The 21141-nt window shown below is 43.9% G+C and overlaps 2 protein-coding genes across 2 annotated transcripts in view; both read right to left on the reverse strand.

Annotated features, from left to right (window-relative positions):
- The window catches only part of tbc1d4 (TBC1 domain family, member 4), a 118250-nt gene extending 109401 nt beyond the window's left edge, over nt 1–8849 (reverse strand). Inside the window, exon 1 of the mRNA XM_084310872.1 lies at nt 7707–8849. Coding sequence (XP_084166998.1) covers nt 7707–8108 — 402 coding nt within the window. The 5' untranslated portion in view covers nt 8109–8849. The remainder of the gene's footprint in view (nt 1–7706) is intronic.
- A 2678-nt stretch (nt 8850–11527) lies between these two features.
- Nucleotides 11528–21141, reverse strand: part of commd6 (COMM domain containing 6) — a 40663-nt gene continuing 31049 nt past the window's right edge. The window contains exons 6-7 of the mRNA XM_084310874.1: nt 13826–13978; nt 11528–13130 (exon numbers count right to left, since the gene is read on the reverse strand). Of these exons, the coding sequence (XP_084167000.1) occupies nt 13080–13130; nt 13826–13978 (204 nt within the window). The 3' untranslated portion in view covers nt 11528–13079. The remainder of the gene's footprint in view (nt 13131–13825; nt 13979–21141) is intronic.

Raw genomic sequence — 21141 nt, forward strand, 5'->3', positions numbered from 1 at the left:
AGGAGTACAGTCACACTGATTTCATCATTCTAAAATTCATTCTAACCTTCTAATTAATGAGATAATAACGGGTTATACATGCAAAATGGACAATAGAACACTGGAACTGGAAATCTTAAAAAAATATTCAAATGGGGACTGACTTCGCATATAGACTAGGCATTTACAGCTGTTCCAATGTAAATGTGCCTTCCTCCATGTGCTTCCGCCCGCTCTGAAGTCAGACTCGGTGTGGACGGCCACGCGAGCTGTTCTCGCACGAAACCCGCGAGTACACCCCTGGTGCGTTCCCGGCGTCACACTGCCAGCCTACCTACCCACCCATTACAGCAGAGATAGAACCACTGTTCTGCCCTCCTCTCTGCCACACTGCCAGCCTATACCTACCCACCCATTACAGCAGAGATAGAACCACTGTTCTGCCCTCCTCTGTCACACTGCCTGCCTGGCTGCGTTTTCCTTAATGCCAAGCAAGCAGTGCAAAAATGCTTCCGCATTCGTCACCGCACGCCAGTGCGGTAAAGCGCCCTTCTTTTCAGACAAATGCTACCGTGCGTGCACCGGCGGCGGCGTGCTCGCTCAGGTGCGTGCGTGCGCCGGCGTGCTCGCGCGAGGTGCCCGCGCATGCGCATGAGATCCCGCCTTGGTTCGACACGAGCGGAGCTCAATATATATAAGTCACCGCCCCTTATTCAGTATCTAGAAATAGCTCAATTGGCAAGGCCACATGGCTGTGGATCCTATGGCTCGTTTGCTGGCGAGTTCGAATCCCATCGAAAATATTTTTTAACGTGATTTTTTTTTAACGTGTATTCTTTCGCCGGTTAAGGTTAGGCATGGTTAAGGTTAAGGTTAAGGTTAGGCATTGTTTCGGAGTTGGTTAAGGTTAGAACGGTTAAGTTTAGGCGCTGTTAAGGAGCTGGTTAAGGTTAGAGTTTGTCAAAGAGAATGGCAATATAATTTCTATGGTTAAGGTTAGGCATGGTTAAGGTTAAGGTTAAGGTTAGGCATTGTTTCGGAGTTGGTTAAGGTTAGAACGGTTAAGTTTAGGCGCTGTTAAGGAGCTGGTTAAGGTTAGCGTTTGTCTTAGAGAATGGCAATAGACAGCCTATTTCCGCGCGACCTGGGCGCTGGGCGGCGGAAAATGAAAGGCGCATTACTGCACGCCACTACGGTAAATTTTTGCACTGCTTGCTTGGCATAAAGCTACACGCTGCCTGGCTACCCACCCATTACAGCAGAGATAGAACCACTGTTCTGCCCTCCTCTCTGTCACACTGCCAGCGTATACCTACCCACCCATTACAGCAGAGATAGAACCACTGTTCTGCCCTCCTCTCTGCCACACTGCCAGCCTATACCTACCCACCCATTACAGCAGAGATAGAACCACTGTTCTGCCCTCCTCTGTCACACTGCCTGCCTGGCTACCCACCCATTACAGCAGAGATAGAACCACTGTTCTGCCCTCCTCTCTGTCACACTGCCAGCCTATACCTACCCACCCATTACAGCAGAGATAGAACCACTGTCATGCCCTCCTCTCTGTCACACTGCCAGCCTATACCTACCCACCCATTACAGCAGAGATAGAACCACTGTCATGCCCTCCTCTCTGTCACACTGCCAGCCTATACCTACCCACCCATTACAGCAGAGATAGAACCACTGCTCTGCCCTCCTCTCTGTCACACTGCCAGCCTGGCTACCCATTACAGCAGAGATAGAACCACTGCTCTGCCCTCCTCTCTGTCACACTGCCAGCCTGGCTACCCATTACAGCAGAGATAGAACCACTGCTCTGCCCTCCTCTCTGTCACACTGCCAGCCTACCTACCCACCCATTACAGCATAGATATAACCACTGCTCTGCCCTCCCCCCTGTCAGGCCCACAGTCATCAAGCCACTAGCTGCAAGTCAAATGGAGGTGTCCAAGGCTGCTAAAGGACCATTCTCCTACAGCCATAGCCGAGGCCTATGCGACCATACTGGGTCCGTTTGTCCAAGAAGGCTTGTCCATACAGGGCGAACTGACAAACCTATTTGGAATATGAAATATAAAAAAACATTCAGACATCACTATTGAGTGTTTGGACAGACTAAAACCAAATCAATAATATGATCATGTCTAGCTTCAAGATGTTGATGTATATCAGGTTGCAAGACACATTGTGAGCGATAGCTTTCAAGGTACCGTAAAACCAGGTCATACTTGGTTGGTAATACCTGCAGTCTAGCTTGAACAGCAAACAGAATATTCGCACACACACACACACACACACACACACACACACACACACACACACACACACACACACACACACACACACACACACACACACACACACACACACACACACACACACACACACACACACACACACACACACACACACACACACACACACACACACACACACACACACACACACACACACACACACACACACACACACACACACACACACACACACACACACACACACACACACACACACACACACACACACACACACACACACACACACACACACACACACACACAGTCAGTAGCCTACAACAACCCATGATTTCAGAAAAAGGAAGATTGCTCATCAATTTCAAGGACTTCCACTTTCCTGAAATTGTGTTTACCAGTTGGAGTGTTGCTCAAGACCTTTGTACTAATCAATGCATTCAAAGCCACAGATTTAGTATTGTGTCTTTGAGTTAGTACTGTCATAAAACAGTCAGTCAGAGCTGTTAGATGGATTAACTTTGACAATACATTCAGCATGCCCTCTGCTGCATTATCCACACTAACCAGTGGCCTAAATACTTAATACCAAAAGCAAACATGTTTTGACCATTCTACCAATCCACAGTGTTTTAGATTAAATGACAATGCAATTCGGCAACCAGCTTGAACACAATCAGTTTGGGCTTTATACAGTAGTGCTAGTTATATCGTGGGCTTTTTCCAATTTAATCGTTTGACTAATAGTGGGAATTTCCCCATCATAGATTTTGGCTCACACACAACCAAAATGCATCTTTCATTACATGAATGCAGTCTTTATCTCGTCAACTCTGTTCAAATCTCCAGCCCATCACCACAAATGACATTAGAATGTGTGTGTGAGGAATGCTATGCAATGATATCGTATTCGACACCCTACTGAAAAGAAAGAATAGACCTTGTTCTTAGCAGACATTTTCTAAGTGCCATGGCACAGCAGTAAAAAGTAACCTTAAAATTGGGCACGCTCCACTTTAATAGGTAACAGTACCGGGACCCTGGTTGGGAATGCGTGCGCATGTCGGCTCACTGGCACACCTGAATGGAACAGACCAGTTATTGTTAAAGCCGTTTAGCCATGTTATTACATGTATGACACGTAAATGCCTGCTGTGCGAAAATGTCTATTTGAGAAGTTGACGTGCACCGTTTCCAAGTTTCAAGTTGTGTTTTATTTGTCACATATAATGCTATTGTAATTACAGTGACATGCTTGGTTCTGTATGAGCCCCCTGAAATTGTGCTACAGTTAAAAAAAATTTAAACATTTAAAAAATAAAGTTAAAAGAATAAAGACCAAACAATATACAAATATGCACTACAACCCATACCTCATTACACCTTACTGTAAATTGTACCTAAATTGTACCTCATCCCATTTCTGCATTGTACTGTATAGTATATGTATTGTAACTCAGTTACTTTTCTACTCTGCATTGTACATATATGTATATATTGAAAACTTTTGTCTACGTACTTGACTTCTATTTGATACTTACTATACTTGTTATACTTATCTATTTTTATCTAGCACAATCTCTGGAGCAAAACAGAAAGAAGCATTTTATATAAAAGTATTCTGTACTTCTGTATGACAACTTTTTTTTGCAATAGTGATTGTTTTTGTATGTTTTTTTTGTGTGTGGACCCCAGGAAGACTAGCTGGTTGCTATAGCACCAGCTAATGGGGATCCCTAATAAAATAAAATAAAATAAAACTAATAAAGAAACTTGAACTTGACTTGAACTTGATATACAAACTAAAGTACAAAATGCAAAATGAGGTATAGGGATGTAGTGGACATATTTAGCGCTGCACTGATGGCTGCCTTTCTGATCGCTCCGTCGAGACTGTGCTTTCTTTTGTTAATTTTTATAGTATTAGGAGTTTTATTTGCACCAACTGTTGGTGCATTATATGTGTATGACCGTCAGTCAATCATTGACATTGGATTAAGGAAAACTTACCGATTGGATTGCTCTCTGGATCGGATCGCTGAACAGCAGAAATGGCCCGCCGAGATCCTTTGTTATGGCCATGGCCAAGACCAGGAGAAGCCGCCGCGAAGACGTGGAAAGAGAGCCGGGGTCCGAAACAGACTGAGGTCCAAACGACACAGAACCACATTGCCCAGCATATTGTTGGCCAATGTGCAATCGATAGGAAACAAACTGGACGACATCAGAGCACGGATCCAATTCCAGAGGGACATTCGGGATTGTAACGTCCTCTGTTTCACAGAAACTTGGCTGAGTCCAGATGTCCCGAATCACGCAATAGAACCGGCAGACCACTTCTTCGTTCTCCGCAAGGACCGGACGGCAGAAGAGTCACTAAAGAAGAAAGGAGGCGGCATTGCCTTCATGATAAACAAGGAGTGGTGCGATTTAGGCAACACAAAGGAACTGTCTAACCACTGCTCCCCAGACCTGGAGTTTATCACGATAAAATGTCGACCCTTCTTCCTCCCAAGAGAGTTAACGTCCATCATCCTCATCGGAGTGTACATTCCACCACACGCGAACACTGGGGTCGCACTTTCAAAACTTCACGACGAGGTAAACAAACTCCAGACAGCTAATGTTGACGCTGCCATTTTGGTTCTGGGTGATTTCAACAGCGCGCGTCTTAAAAAGGTGTTGCCGAATTTCTATCAGCATGTGACCTGTCCCACCAGAGGCGAGAACATATTAGACCATGTATACTCGCAATTTAAGAATGGGTACAAGTCACAGGCTCTTAGTCCATTCGGTAAAAGCGATCACGCCGCCATATTTCTTTTGCCAAAGTACAAACAAAGTCTCAAGCGAACGCCGGTGGTCTCGCGAGAGGTTAAGCGTTGGGCCGTGACGTCAGAGGAGTCACTCCAAGCTGCACTTGGATGCACAGACTGGAGTGTATTCCGTGATAACACAGCCAATATTAACGAATACACCGAAACGGTGATTGACTATGTCTGTACTCTGGTAGAAGAAACAATCCCCTCCACCAAAATTAAAATCTACCCAAATCAAAAGCCCTGGGTAGACAAATCCGTCCGTGAGGCTCTGAAAGTGCGCACATCAGCATACAACACCGGGCTGGTGACAGGCAACATGGAAGAACACAAGATGGCAAGATACAACGTCAGGAGAGCAGTAATAGAGGCAAAACGGCGTTACAGGGATAAAGTTGAACTTCAGTTTGAACAGGCTGACTCTAGAGGCATGTGGCAGGGCCTCAGAACAATGACAGACTACAAAGGCACCCCCCTCAAACTGAACAGTGACATCTCCTTAGCAAATGATCTCAATTCCTTCTATGCGAGGTTTGAGGCTGTGAATAACAACACCAGCCTACAAACCACGGCAATGGGGGGGGGGGGGGGGGGGGGTCTGCTGATGGAGACTCAGTGTTCAGGGTAACAGAGCATGAGGTGAGACGGATCTTTAAAAAAGTGAATATCAGGAAGGCAGCAGGACCGGACGGCATCCCCGGCCGCGTCCTAAAAGTCTGTGCCGACCAACTGGCCCCGGTATTCACTGACATCTTCAACCTGTCCTTGGAACAGGCTGTCATCCCCACCTGTCTGAAGAAGTCCACCATCATCCCTGTACCCAAAAAATCTACGCCCGCTTGCCTCAACGACTACCGCCCTGTAGCCCTCACCTCCATAGCCATGAAGTGCTTTGAGAAGCTAGTGAAGGGCTACATCTGTTCCTCCCTCCCCATCAACCTGGACCCTCTGCAATTTGCATATCGCCCCAACAGGTCCACGGAGGACGCCATAGCCCATGTGCTGCACACAGCAGCATCACACCTGGACAAGAGGCAGGGGAACTATGTGAGAATGCTGTTCATCGACTACAGCTCAGCATTCAATACCATAGTCCCCTCCAAACTCATAGCCAAGCTCAGGGACCTGGGCTTGAACTATGACCTCTGCCAGTGGGTCTTGGACTTCCTGACGGGCAGACCCCAGGTGGTAAGAGCCGGCAACTGCACCTCCTCATCCATCACGCTCAACATAGGGGCCCCCCAGGGCTGTGTTCTGAGCCCCCTCCTCTACTCCCTGTACACACATGACTGCGTAGCACAGCGGAACAACAACACCATCATCAAATTTGCTGATGACACAGTAGTGGTGGGCCTGATCTCTGCCAACGACGAAAGGGCCTACCTGGAAGAGGTAGAGAACCTGTCACAGTGGTGTCAGGAGAACTGCCTCTCCCTGAACGTCAGCAAAACAAAGGAGATGATTGTGGACTTCAGGAGGTCGGGGGTCAGGGACTACAGCCCCCTCAGCATCGACGGGGCACCGGTTGAGAGAGTGAACAGTTTCAAGTACCTCGGAGCCCACATATCCGAGGACTTGACATGGACCACACACATTGACAGTGTTGTGAAGAAGGCACGACAACGCCTCTACTTCCTCAGGCGCCTAAGGAAGTTCCAAGTCAGTCAGAAGATCCTTAGGAACTTCTACTCATGTACAATAGAGAGCATCCTGACCGGCAACATCACCTCCTGGTTTGGGAATAGCACTGCACAAGACCGTAGCAGACTACAAAGAGTGACACGTTCAGCCGAACGCACAATTGGAGGGGGGCTTCCCACCCTCCAGAACATTTACAACAAGCGGTGCAAGGGGAAGGCTAAGAGAATTATTAAGGACTCGAGCCACCCGAACAACTGCCTCTTTGAACTGCTGTGGTCAGGCAAGCGATACCGGAGTCTTAAGGCGAGCACAGAAAGACTCAGAAGAAGCTTCTATCCCCAGGCCATCAGGCTGCTAAACGAACAATAATCACTATGCAACAACCATCAAATGCACACAGCACACACACCCACACGCACACACTCACTCAAACAAACAACACACTGCAGCACCCACTCTCCACACTTTAGATCACACAAACACACTTACACTTTATATTTATTGATAAAGGATTTGCACTACAACTCGTACACCTACTGTGAATTGTACCTAAATTGCACCTCGTCCCATTTCTCCATTTCTGCCTTGCACTATATAGTATTGTATATTAGTGCACAGTATTGTATATTGTATGGTAACTACATCTATTCTGCATCGAACATTGTACATATGTCTAAACTGAACACTGTGACCTCATTTTTTTTACTTCTAATTTTACTATGTTATTTTATTTCATACTTATCTTGTCTTGCACAGTCTCTGGAGCGCAACAGTAAGAAGCATTTTGTATAAAAGTATTCTGTACTTCTGTATGACAACTATTAAAGAAACTTGAAACTTGAACATAGATACAAATGTGGTGTGTAGTGTTAAAATGTGTTTCCATTCATGTGTGGCCTTTTGCAGCGGTGTACTGTACAGTACATGTATGGTGTCATGTTATTGTTGTGGCCCGTAGCCACGTGTCTTTGCATTCACACATCATCACGTCAACACAACACAGACCTACCTGGTTGGGGTCGTCGGCCTTGAACACATGACAGGCCATCTCGGACTCGGGGTTGTCCGGTTGGCCGCGGATGAGATAGGCGAAATAGGTGAGATCATTGCTATTGTGGATGAACCGAGAGATGAGCTGCGCTTTATGCTCGAAGATGAACACCGACGAGTTGGCGTTGTTGCACGGGACGCAGCGGATGAACGGGGGGATGAGGACGAGGTGGACCTCTCTGGCCTGGACGGGACCAGAGTCGTTCTTGTCACTTTTCCTCCGGATCTCCGCCACCAGCCACGGGAGCATGGGCAAGGTAGTCCGCCTGTCCAGCGTGGACCAGCCGATGTACCACAAGGCGAACCGTTTATCTGACTTGGGGCTGGGGTTATTTTCCTTCTCTTCCTGGCCCTGATCCATGTTGACCAAAAAATCAGATCAAAAGTCTGCCCGAATATTAATGATCAGTCGCTGGGTGGCGTATAGAACTGCCTACTGTACATTGAGTCGATTCTGCAAAAGAAAAAGTGAATGCTAATCTGTCCGATTTATCAAAGTAATGCAAATGTGAAGATAAAAAAAATGTGATTGGTCTGTTTTCCAAAAATAATTACATATTAGGCAACGATCAAAGAACAAAATTGTGTTCGAAATTAAAAGTTAATGTAACAAAGGCGCTTCTTTACATGTGCTCCTCGTGTCGCTCGAGAAAAGAGTCGTTATTATATCCAGAACCCAAAACCACAAGGTGCTGGTTGCTGATATTTTTTTCCCCTGCAAGCAAGGACGTCAAGCGATCACTTTGACTCGCAATAGGGTCCTCTAATATGTCTACCTGCCTGGTCCTCTTGACAATGCAGTATTTGCATGAGAGAGCAGGGAGCAATTCGCCCAAGAAAGTTTCCCCACAACCTGGTTATTAAAACGTGGCGTTGGCAGCAGCCGCACAATGTAAACAGTGGTCGCCCTGCAGGAATCAGACTTCTTCTTGAACGCGCGTCTCTCTCTCCGCAGGCGCGCAGGACTCAGACGAGCGCTCTTCTAGTAGAATCCCCTTGAAGGTGAGGCGCGCTCCCTCGCATTTTCTTTAATTGTCAGTTGTTTCTAAGCGGCTATACACTGGTGTTTTCTTGTTTATCTCTCTCTGATGCAGTGTCCTGGGCTGCCTGTCCCTGATCCTGCCACCATCCACACAACGCCTCGGAGGAGTGGCGGGCGGAGCGCGTCAGGATGGAACCCGCCCCCCCGTCGCATGTGCAGTGTGCACAGGGAGTGGGGCTGTGCTGCTTTCATACATCACAGGAGGGGGGCACATGTGACGGGACAGGGCTCCACACACCCGCCCCAAATGGGCATACCTAATAAATACCCATTGAATAGTACTTTGATCACGGTTGGCAAGTCTTTGTGGAAAAAGTCTGTGCACTGCTGGCCCAGTGGGGCAGGAAAAATAAATACATGGAAAAAACAAGAGACAAAGGATGCAGGGTAAAATCCTCCCTTAAAGGGGAACACCTCTCAAATTAGAAATGCTAATGTCATTTTTTCCATGGCCCAAGACAATTCAATCAATATTTGTGAACGTGAGCTTCTCTCTCTCTCTCTCTCTCTCTCTCTCAAACTGTTTTGTAAATCTGGTATGTCATAAATGTATAGATGTAGCAGTACTGTCTATCTGTATGTCATGTATGTCATGATGAATTGAAAATGGGGGACCCTGATGTAAACAAGACGAAAGTCTTTCTCTGGTCTGCAACCCCTTAACAATTGTGTGTATTGGGCTGTACTGTATTGTACCCATTCTGCAATCTGTTCATACAATTGTCAATCAATCAAACTCTCTCTCACTCTCTCTCTAAGCCAGAACAAAGTATAAAGTCTGGAGCTGCTCCAGTGACAATGAATGGGATATTAATTCTACAGTAGTGTTCTCTGTTCTGAAATAGAAAATGCACATGAACTATTCCCCTGGGTGCTCTGTGTCATCTATACAATATGTCCCAATTCATCGTCTATGGAGCAGCTTCAGACTTCAGAGTTTTAAAACTAGTTTTTGGATTTGCTAATTTTCACAAATATTTCTGTACTGTCTTAGACCAGAGGAATAACATTATGAAACAATTATGAAATTGGGTGTAGTTCCCTTAAAGGGGAACTATTTTACTATTTCTTTCACTATTTGGGCACTTTTACACAATTCCTGTGAGTTTATGGAACACCTCTGTAATTATAATTTTTTTTAATTCATTGTTTTGTATTTCTAATCAAGTCCTCAAAAACAGCATTTTTCTACCTCAAGATCTCGAGACGTTTTGAGGCTGGGCTCCTAAACCACTGTGTGGCCTGGTGGCATCTGCCACATTATCATGCAGCTGAGTCTCTCTGACATCACAAATCATCACATTTTCAGATGACTCAGTTCAGTGGGGGTGAATATTGTGAGAGGAGAATTGGAAGAATGCGCCAATATGAGAATTAGAGACTAGAATAGATCATATTAATATAAGTCCACATAGCTAGGAAACAATGCTAAACACTGAAAAAGGCCATTTATAAGATAGTTCCCCTTTAAGGAAATAGTCATTTTTCTGACACTAGCAAGAATTTGTAATGTGTATATGTGCATAATGGGTAATAATTGGTAAGCACATTTAGTGGGGAAATAATATGGTAATATTCATACCATATTATACCGTAATGGAATACCCTGCAACAGACTCTAAAGCTCGGAGCATTCCCGTCATTCATGGAATTTAAAGGCATTGCACTTGACCTATGTACTGAATCATGTAATTGTTTTTAATCCATCATTGTAGTAATTGTAATTCATTGTAATTAATAACTGTTATGATATTTGTGTCCTTTGTTAACTCGTCATCACTGTAAATGAGGGAAACCTCAGTGCTTTCACGAGTATAAATAAAGGTTTGAAATGAAATATGTCTTTATGTATTCCATTAAACACAAATATTGAAGGGGGGGGGGGCTTCAGCCCCAGTAGAAGGCCCCCTTGAGAGCATTTTTATCAAAATGATACATTACTTATTCAAATCGTAAAATATATTTACGCCATCCATTTCTGGAAATGTAAATAGTCTCTTGTTTTTACATCAAACTTCTCACGTCTACAAGTTAAGTTAGCTGTAGCTGGCAAGTCCTAATGGTAGAGCTAGCAGTTAACATCCAAGGCCTGTGCTAATGGTATGTAGCTAGCAGTTAACATCCTAGGGCAGGCCTATCCTAATGGTAGAGCTAGCAGTTAACACCCTATTATGCTAATGTGTTTGGCTTGTTAAAATCACTGATTGGACCACCGCAAAGGATCGAAAGAAAAAAAAAGAAAAAATTCACTGTAAACACAATCAACTAGAATGGGACCCTTTACCCCAATGAAGAGGGGGCCTTTTGCCCCAAACATGATCACTTCAAAAGGTGTATTATTTCTCCTAAGACCTTTGTAATAACATACTAATAACAATTTCAGAGCTATGACTATCACATGCTGCAATCTTTTTTAAATGAAAAGAATTTCAACACAAGTTAACTTTAAATGCTTTGGTGGAATAACTTCATAGTTTGAGATGAGTCAGCAAAATAATTATATAGATTAGTGGAATACTGAGAAAGCATTGCAATAAACATTGGTCTGAAGTGTTTTGAGAGGAAAAAACAGCTTAGCCCTGTGGCACCCAAATATCTCCAAGCGTTATTTATTAGAGTAAAACACAAACTTTTTAATGCTGTTTCGGTTTCAGTGTGTGTGAAATCTAAAAAGTTTGGTGGCACCCTTGAATAGATTTAAAATCAAAAATCATTATCTACGTTCTGCATCAGGGGACCTCCCTTCGCTTGCCTAGCAACGACATGCCATGAATGCAAGCACCCCCTTCTAAAAATAGATGATCCGTGCTCTAGATGCATCGTCATCATCAAAGCCATAAACTGTCCACCAGGAGCCCCACAACTTGCCAGCAAAACCTGCTGGTGCCCAGACTGCCCATAACCAGTACATCACTGGGTCACATTACTAAACTGGAGAGAGAAAAAACTATTTAAATGCCACTGTACCAAAGTGCAAGACGTAATCATTCAATATATTGTGGTTTTTCCATTTGTTGGTTTTATTTATATTCAGTCCCCAAGCCACGGATTTTATGTAATACAATAAGTGTAAAACACATTACTTGTTAAATATTTATTACAATATTCTTCAGGAATGTTCTGGTGAGAATGGCAGATCAAAAAGAAAAGTAATTCAAATGCAGGTAAACAATGACATACAGTACAGTAATGTACAGTTCTAACAACCACGTTCCTAAGTTTATTAATTACAGACAGTAGAAGTCTGCAAAGAATCACATCCATACGATATGACTACATGGAAAGTTACCTGGCAAACATAATCACTTGGCCAACATGAGCAGATTTGGAAAACATTTCAAACAAGATAATACTGTACACAACCAAACTAGTGCAAAGCAGAACAATCTAAGTCCCTATTTGCACTGGACTATTACGTGGGGACCCGTGGTAATGGAAAATTACCCCCCCGACCTCTGGGATTTCCAGATGCACATTCGCACAGGATGTTTTTAACCGAAGTGTCCCAAGATTGAACTTGACATGTCCATAGTTTTGACTACGTTTTGGTGTACGAGGTCGAAAATGACTGCTTCAAACTAATTCACGACAACAGCAAATGCACAGCCTGATGTCAAGGATGGAATCATGCAGAGTACTTAAATATTTTATCAATGAAAAAGCAAATCTATGACAACCCAGCAGGGGAACAATCAATTAACTGGATGACAGTTACAGTATACAGTATGTGCACCTACTTTGGATGGAAATAATATTTTTTGTAAATAATGTAAGCTGAGGTGAAGCAGAATGATTTGGTTTGTTTGTACTGTAAGTGCATTTAAAAGCTCCCTGTATTGATTCTACTACTACCATTACAACCCCAAATTGCAGAGGTGCCGATTTGCACAGGGCTGATATGATCAGATCCTCTGTGTTTGCCAAAATGTGTTAGGCAATTTGTGCCAGAATTTCTACATTACAAATTACAGACATGGCAGATTCACATGGGATTAAGATGACAGACATCCTCCGCAATTATTACAAATCGCTAGAGGTCCCCAGGCAACACTAGTTCCGTGTGAATAGGGCTATAAGGCTATAAGATATTGTAACACGTGGCTCCTCTACACATGGATTAGTAGCAATTGCCGATATTTAGGATTTCCTTCAAGCGTGTTTACTTGCAGTTAACACTGTGCATCTTTAGCCAAACATAAGTTATACTAATGATTTTTCCCTGTGAACCTTGTCATGTAGGGTTCTTCCTCAGCTAGAACACAGGAACGTCACAATCTGTACATAAAACCATCAGACAGTTTCCAGAACAGCTGCGATCTCCTTGAACTGCCTGTGGAAATTCTGCAAGTGGAAAAAAAAAAAAGATCTTACAATCAAGTTTACAGGTTGAATTGGCATCTTACCGTGATATTCAGCGAAAGTATTAAACTCTATGAATGTCGTAAATCACACTGACGACTAGTAATGCCAGTTAAAAAAAATGCCAATGTTTTATAAACCTGTCATGTGGATGGTGATGTGGAATAATTATGCATGGGGGGGCCGACAACCGAATTTTTGATTAAGGATAGAGTTCACTGACGGAATGACATGTTGCAACACGGAGAGACCTAGATTACAGCAACGGGGCCCTGTAGCCTAGATCTCTGCAGAATGGCGAGCTAACCACGTATTCATACAGGAGTACAGAGTTATTGATATGATATGCAGACTATGAGAAGGCTATGTGCACAGAAGGCTACATGGATGTAAGTGTGTGTAAGTGTGTGTGTGTGTGTGTGTGTGTGTGTGTGTGTGTGTGTGTGTGTGTGTGTGTGTGTGTGTGTGTGTGTGTGTGTGTGTGTGTGTGTGTGTGTGCGTGCGATATGAGTAAAGGCTATGTGGTTGTGCGTGTGATAGAGACAGAGAAAGGGGGGGTGGGGGGTATGAGTGAAGGCTATGTATCATGTGAGTGCTTTAGAAAGAGAGAGAACTGTGTTGCTTAATGTCCCTGTCAGCTGGATTGACATGACACACACTGTTTCACACACACAGACCTGGAACTGTGGAACGGTCATCTCGAAAGACCTCTGTTGGACGTGTCCGGAGGGATCGGCGATCTTCAACAGCAGAGACACGTAGGGAGAGTTGAGAGACCGACACGTGTCGGAGCTCACCGCCATGGCCAGCTTCCACTGCATGTCCACTAACTAGACGGGTAAAACAGAACACGGATCAGGCCCGACCGACACAGTTCATCTCAGTCTTTTTCACTCCCAGACACTAAGGGGATTTGACAAACTCTACATTCATAACACCAATATGGTAGTATGACTACGACCTTTGTATACCTGTATCACTGTACATATTAATATTACAACTCTGTACATAGTACATCTGATTAGCACTACAGTCAGTAGTACTCATTTATATATTGTATACCCAGTTTAAGCACCTGTACATAATATATTACTATTACTTTGCTTCTACATTTGCACTCGCTGTATTGTAGTTGTGCTGTATAATGAAATTTGAATCTAATCTAATCTAACTACAATGAAATGAAGTGTGGGAAGATTAAACGAAGGCAACCGTAGACGAATCCACTGTACAGTATGTGTCAGTACTAGGGATGTCCGATATTATCGGCCGACCGATATTATCGGCTGATATCGGCAGTAAAATGTGATATCGGAAAATATCGGTATCGGTTTAAAAAAAGAAAAAAACAATAACAATATTTGTTATATATATATCCAGTGAAATGATTAGTTACCTGAAATTATTCCGTTTTTTGGGGTGGGAAACCCTGCATATATCGGTATCGGTTGATATCGGTATCGGAAATTAAGAGTTTGACAATATCGGAATATCGGTATCGGTAAAAAAGCCAATATCGAGCATCCCTAGTCAGTACTACGGTGCCAGTGGGCTGAGGAGATTGAGTGGTCGTCTGGTAATCTGAAGGTTTCCAGTTTGACCATGACTCCTCCCGGAAGCGAGTCCAAGGCTGCGTCCCAATTCTCCCCTTGGCCCTACGGCTTGGCCCTACCCCTCGTCTTGGAGTGCCCTTGATGGGAGTCACCCTTCAGAGCGGAGCCACAAGGCGTGAATTGCACTACGAAATGGGACAGCACTAAGCACTTAGTTGCCGACAGCATAATGACGCAACACACCCACACGCTGACTGTTTAATTACTTACAGGCAGCTTACATCAGAAGGACCATGATCTGCATACCATCTACATTATAACGAATGTCTTCAGTGTTTATGCTTGTGTATAAAAAGGTTTTTGGTATCAAACTCTTGACATTTTGTGTTGTTATTTTGTAGCACAAGTTTAATCAAAGCTTAGTCAGGTTCTTTATATTCATACAGTATGTCAGTCAAATAGAAAATGAATGGGTGAGACTATAATAAAGCATATACAGTAGTATGGTATGCATGGTACTACATGGCAGTATAGCATACTACATGATACAACAGAATATGACTATGGTAGTACAGGGTACAACATGGTATTGCAGGTTAATACAGAGTACTGCAGTGTATTACACGGTACTGGTAGTGGTAGTACATATTAACTTTTTACTTCTAGGTTCTCTTGATATAAATTCTAGTAATTCACATGTATATGTAAAGAGAATACAAATCCACTGCAAATATTAACAATTGTAGAAAATACATTTTAATAAATTAATTTACCCCCCAATACAGTACCCACACTATTGTTCTGGCATTTTGTCAACCATGCGTTGAAAAAGGCCAAGAAGCGATCTGTTTTCCTCCCCCTCAAATGTATATACTCTCTTTTAGAAACTCTGTCTCTTAAACAGTACTGTAAATTTGTATATCTTGTATGTCATAAATATCTGGATGTAACAGTACTGTTTATCTGTATGTCATAAATGTTATGATGAATTGAAAATGGGAGACCCTGATGTAAACAAGACAAAAGTCTTTCTCTGGTCTGCATCCCAATTGTGTGTATTGAGCCATACTGTATTGTACCCATTCTGCAATCTGTTAATAAAATTGCCAATCAATCAATCCCATAGACGCTTCGCCAGCAATCATATAACTAGGGTTCTATTTCGTTATGGATCTCGCTCAGCATCATACTTGCACTGTACTTCACTTCGTGCACATGCACTGAATAAAAAATTCCACCATGTACCTTTACATCCCAACATTCGTCTGGCCACACCCCCATCCGCTTACCTTCATAAGCAAGTGTGTGGTCACCTACTCGCCTCCTTCTTCACTTTCACCACAAGGAAGTGCCTTCGGTAGATCCCCACTTGACGAGGTTGTTAGTAGAAGAAAGTTGGAAAACAAGAGATACGTTGACATCATATCTTTATTTTCTCTCTCACTATTTTCGAGAAAATACGGCGATATTGTCTTCGTTACTGGAGTGTCTGGAAGATGATGATCATTATAAACCTCCACCGGTTTTTTCGTATTAGGAGCTCACGCCGCTGACATGCTTCCCAACTACAATCCTCCTTGCTGCGGCTGGATGGGGTAAAGACCCTCCAGCAACACAGCTGGACTGTAGGACGCACCGACTGTTGTGAGAAACGGTGGTTTCCAGGTTGGGTATGTACTGTTGGCTTGCGAGCTCTGGTTGTTGTTGATGCTATGGGGGTTAGCTAACAATTTACAAAACGCCGACCTCAGGCTAGGGTCCTCTGCTCGGCTTAAAACGGCGATCGGAGGATCTTGGCCTGACGCCCATGATGGCTAATCTAGTGGCCCGCGCTAGGTTCTGGTGATCCCAGGATTCTAGAGCGGATGCTTCTCTGTCACCGTGTAGGCTGGTAAAATCACCGTTGTAAACTGTGTTGACATCTCTTTTTCTCTTCTCTCTTAAAGGATGAGGAGGGTTTCAGACGGCGGCCTGTCTGAAGTGTGGCTTGTTATGTCATTGTATACAGTTCAGGTGATAGCTGCTTAAGCTTGCGTGCTAGTTGTGGACTACTGTTTTTAGCCAGTCAGCTGTTAGCTGTGGCGTTAGCTCGCTGTGTTTACCAGGCTGGTATACGTTAGCTTGTTGCTATCAGCCGATCGGCTGTTAGCTTAATGCTACACTGTTGAACGTTCTGTGACTATAACATGCCTTAAACACTCTGACTACGACGTCATCTTTGACAGAGGATGTTAGTCGAACCTACCGGGAGCCCGGCCGGCGAGGACTGCGTCAACATGGGGAACCGTAGTGGCCGGGTGGCGCAGCGACGCTGCACTTGTCGTCAACACAGGAATGCTGTGTTTACCGTCGGTGCCCCGTTAGCCAGACTGCAGTTCGCTTGGCCTGCGCTCACGGTAGGAAGGTTCCAACCAGACCTTAAACACGTCTTCTTCCTTCCCTTCTAAATGTTTTGTAATAACGATGTTTTCCAAAACGGGTGTTGCTGCAATACATTGAGGATACGACGCGTGTTGTGTGTGAATTGTCTTGTCACTGGTATAGCTTCTCCATACAAATCGGGTTGTTGTTACATGTGTAAAAATGATCTGGTTAGTTGTGTTGAGAAACATCATGTGTGTTCATGTACCGTGTACTCACAACTAAGGGGGTTAATTAACCTATAAAGCTATGCTTAGTGACATATGAGTGAAGAGTGAATTCTTTTCTCAGCCTGTAATGACAATGGACAGTGTGTTCACATATTAACAGGTTTACCTGTTCAACTGGGCCGTATCAAGGGTAAGGTAGGAGGGGTGTTCCCCCCGGTTCCCTGGGGCTTCCCCACCCTCCTCTCAGACATGTTGTTTACAATATATTGTGTCACTGTGTTGTGGGGATACGATGTAGCTCTTAGCTTAGTTGCTGGGGTTGTGCTAAACCGCTTGAGAAACTATATTTTCCTAAAGAAAAGATTGTTTGGTCACTTTTCGTGTGTGCTTAGCAAGGCCTGTGGCCGATACTAATCGAGAATTATGTATTCTCTCGTTATGAAAAACGGCGTTCCTCTGTAGCAAGAGTGTACTTGCCATTTTTTGTGGTGATAAAGGGTTGTGTGTGTCTTGTGATCTATAACTGGGTTAGGTTGGCCACAGAAGCACATGTGTAAGTCTGGTACCGGGGCTCTTAACACTTTGGCTGCCATGGGTTAAATTCATTATCAACCGTAGGTTGCCGGCTCTATTTGTCTATAGAGAAAGTCCCCTTCTTTGCAGGGCTATAACTTTTTAAATTCTATTGCTACATTGCCATTATTAGGGCCCATTCAAAGTCCTATATGTATTGTTCATTGTGTAGCAACGTTAAACTTTTTCATTCACATATTCATAGTAAAGTATGGTCTAATGCAGGGGTAGGCAACCCTAGGCACGCGTGCGGGGGCATTTGCATAGGCACAGGGGGCAGCACTAAAAAAAATTAAAATAAAAAAAAATAAAAAAATATTATTTAATTTTTTTTTTTTTTTTTGCTTTGAAATATTATAGTGAACTATTTTGCACTGTTGTCGCATTTATCTTGTTGAAATCCTCCCACAGGTTCTTTTTACTTCCACATATTTAATTGAGACCCTTTATTTGTTTATTATTTCAATTTAGCTGGAAATACATTGCTACATCATTCAGTAACATTTGCAGAGCCTTATAACAAAAACATTATTACGGTCACCATTGTGACCAGTGGGATTAATCAACAAATTGTATTATTTATTTTTCTATTTCATTGAACATTGCACATGTTAAAAGCCATTTTTTTACTCAAAATGTGAGTATTACCAAGTCAACTTGTGTTCTTAAAACAATGACAATAAACATAGTTTTATTAGGTTGAAATAATGTGGTTGTGTACTTATTTTTCTGTTAACTTATTATGGATTGAAAACTGAAAACCTTAATGCACAGTAACTGAACTCAATATTTTTAAGTTCTGGTAACTAATCATTTTTTTTTACAGTGTAGTCTTGCGATCAATCAAAACTTATTTACACGATATACCTCACATTCACCCTCCATTCACATCCTGGTGTTCTCCTGGTGTTCTCCATTAGGCCTGTAGGTGGAGCTATGACAGCACACGTACAGTACACACACCGATGGTGTGTGATGTGTCCAAAAATGAATGGGCAAATGTGAGTGAAATGGTCGCACTGTATGCAGCTGTTTGTCTGCATTGCATTCCCCCCCCCCCAACTCAGATTTAGGGTTGATACAACCATCATAATAATATTGTTAATAATAACAATAACAATAATGATGTAATAATGTAAAAATTATCATTAAAAAGACCTGATTATGAGAAAAAAAAATTACAATGCATGGAATATTGTTGAGGCACACTAGTTACAACTATATTTCAAACAGGCACTCCATGTCAAAAAGGTTGCTGACCCCTGGTCTAATGTATAAGTATGTTTTCATCTCTTTCTGCAGCTTTCTCCAGAACGTGATCTATAGCCCCAAATACATTATATTGATGATGCAATACAGTTTTATGGCAATCAGCGCGATATAAAAAATTCCAACTAGACGTACTTCTAGAAGTTACTACACGTCATCTGATGTTGACCGGATGGGCTAGGGGGCGTTTATAATTCCGTGGGCAGCGTTATACCAATCATCTAATGTGGCTCAAATGTTGATAATAGCAGTTAGTATCGAAGACGGTAACTTTACACGCTAAAACTCACCCCAGTCTCCGCACGCCGTTGGGCGATCATCATAGAGTAGAAATTTTATCATTATGGGATGTAGATTTACCCGGTCCGTCTCCAGCTTGTATAATGGTATATACGTCCAAATCATGTTGTTTATCGAGTTATTGGCAATCGATCGCTATGTAGTGTGACGAGCCAGAGTCCCGGGACATGTACCGAGTGCCCGGAAGTAATACGGCCGTCCAGCACAACCTCTACGGCACTTCCTGTTAAGCGATTGCGCCGATCGGCCACCAGATGGCGCTCCTGAACCGCCAGAGAGCTCAGTGGGTCCTCCTGGTGGATCTCAGGCCAGCGGAGGGGACATATGAATCCGATCCCAGATTTTTGAAATATTGATATCAAAGACGCTGTAAAGCGTCTTCGGCAACTTGAGCATGGCCGGGAATGACGTGTTTAAGCGTTTCCCGGCACCCAAAGTGTTAAGGGGGCCCTCTCTATTCTGTGTTTTTTTCCTTAGTAAAAATCAGATAGCAGGTTAGCACATGAGCTGTGTGAAGCTGTTAGACACTTCATGTAGCTGACTTTGACTGTGTCATGCTCTTTTTTGTCATTACATCGTATCATGGGTGTGGGGTCGTAAAGGGGTGAACTGGTAATCCTTTCCTCCCCTTTTGATGGGCAGGGGCTAAAACCTCCTGTCCTTCAAGGTTCCTGTCACGTTGCTGTTCGGCACGTTACAGGGTAAGAGGGGGGGGTGGAGTTTCCTGGTCCCACGCCCTGGAAGATTGGGCGTGTGCACCGCAGAAATTCCCCCGCCATAGAGTACGTCACTGTGCGCGTCTCTGTTGGTAAGACTTCCGTGAGTTGTTCAGGTCCATATGATGGATCTGTTTCAGGGAGTGGTCAGGGCTCCTCCTCACGAAGCTCCTACTCTGGCCTTCTGTGAGTTAGGACTCTCCTTCCCTGTGAGGGAGCCTCCTCAGAGTTCAGAGCCTCCTCCTCAGATTGTCAAGGTGAGTAGAACTTCAAAAAGGAGTCCTGCTCTATTGTGTGTGTATTCGATTCAATTCGATTATTGAGTGTGTATTGGTCCAGTGCCTCCTCCTCGGAGAGCCCTAACCCAAATTTTATATGGCTCAATGTTGCAATATATTCTTTTCAATCTATACAGCTTGCGTGGGAAGTCTCTCTGGGGTGCGCCTTGGTTGCTTGTAAAAACAGCGTTTTTATAGGGCAACTGGGATGGAGTTTTGTCTCTTCCGAGCGCCAGTTTACTAGGTTGTCTCTATGAATTCAAGTTCATATCTGGGGGATGTTAACGGAATAGATCAGAACATAGGTAGAGGGGTCTCACGCCCTTGGGGTGGGCCACTGAGCACGGTCCAAATGGGACCGTCTGGGTGGCGCCCTCTTTTCATGTTTTAGATCGACACGCATACCTACCCCCTCTCCTGGAGTGGGCATGCCGGCGTGGTTAGGACACAGGACTGGTCTGGTCACGCTGGTCCAGGTCAGTTAACCCGTTGTCCGCCGGGGATGCAGATCTGCTGTTCTGGTACCCTGAGGGACTTGTGCTTTTTTCGGGGGGGAAAATGCCGGGTCGGTCCGGGTGTCACAGGGTTAGGCGTTATGGAGACCCTATGTTGGGTACATGTTGTACTCTGCACTATCGTAATGGCTTACGGCCATACCAACCTGTCCACGCCCGATCTCGTCCGATCTCGGTAGCTAGAGCAGGTTCGGTCCT

The sequence above is a fragment of the Notolepis coatsorum genome (genome assembly GCF_963971535.1).
Source record: "Notolepis coatsorum genome assembly, chromosome: 3".
NCBI lineage: Eukaryota > Metazoa > Chordata > Actinopteri > Aulopiformes > Paralepididae > Notolepis > Notolepis coatsorum.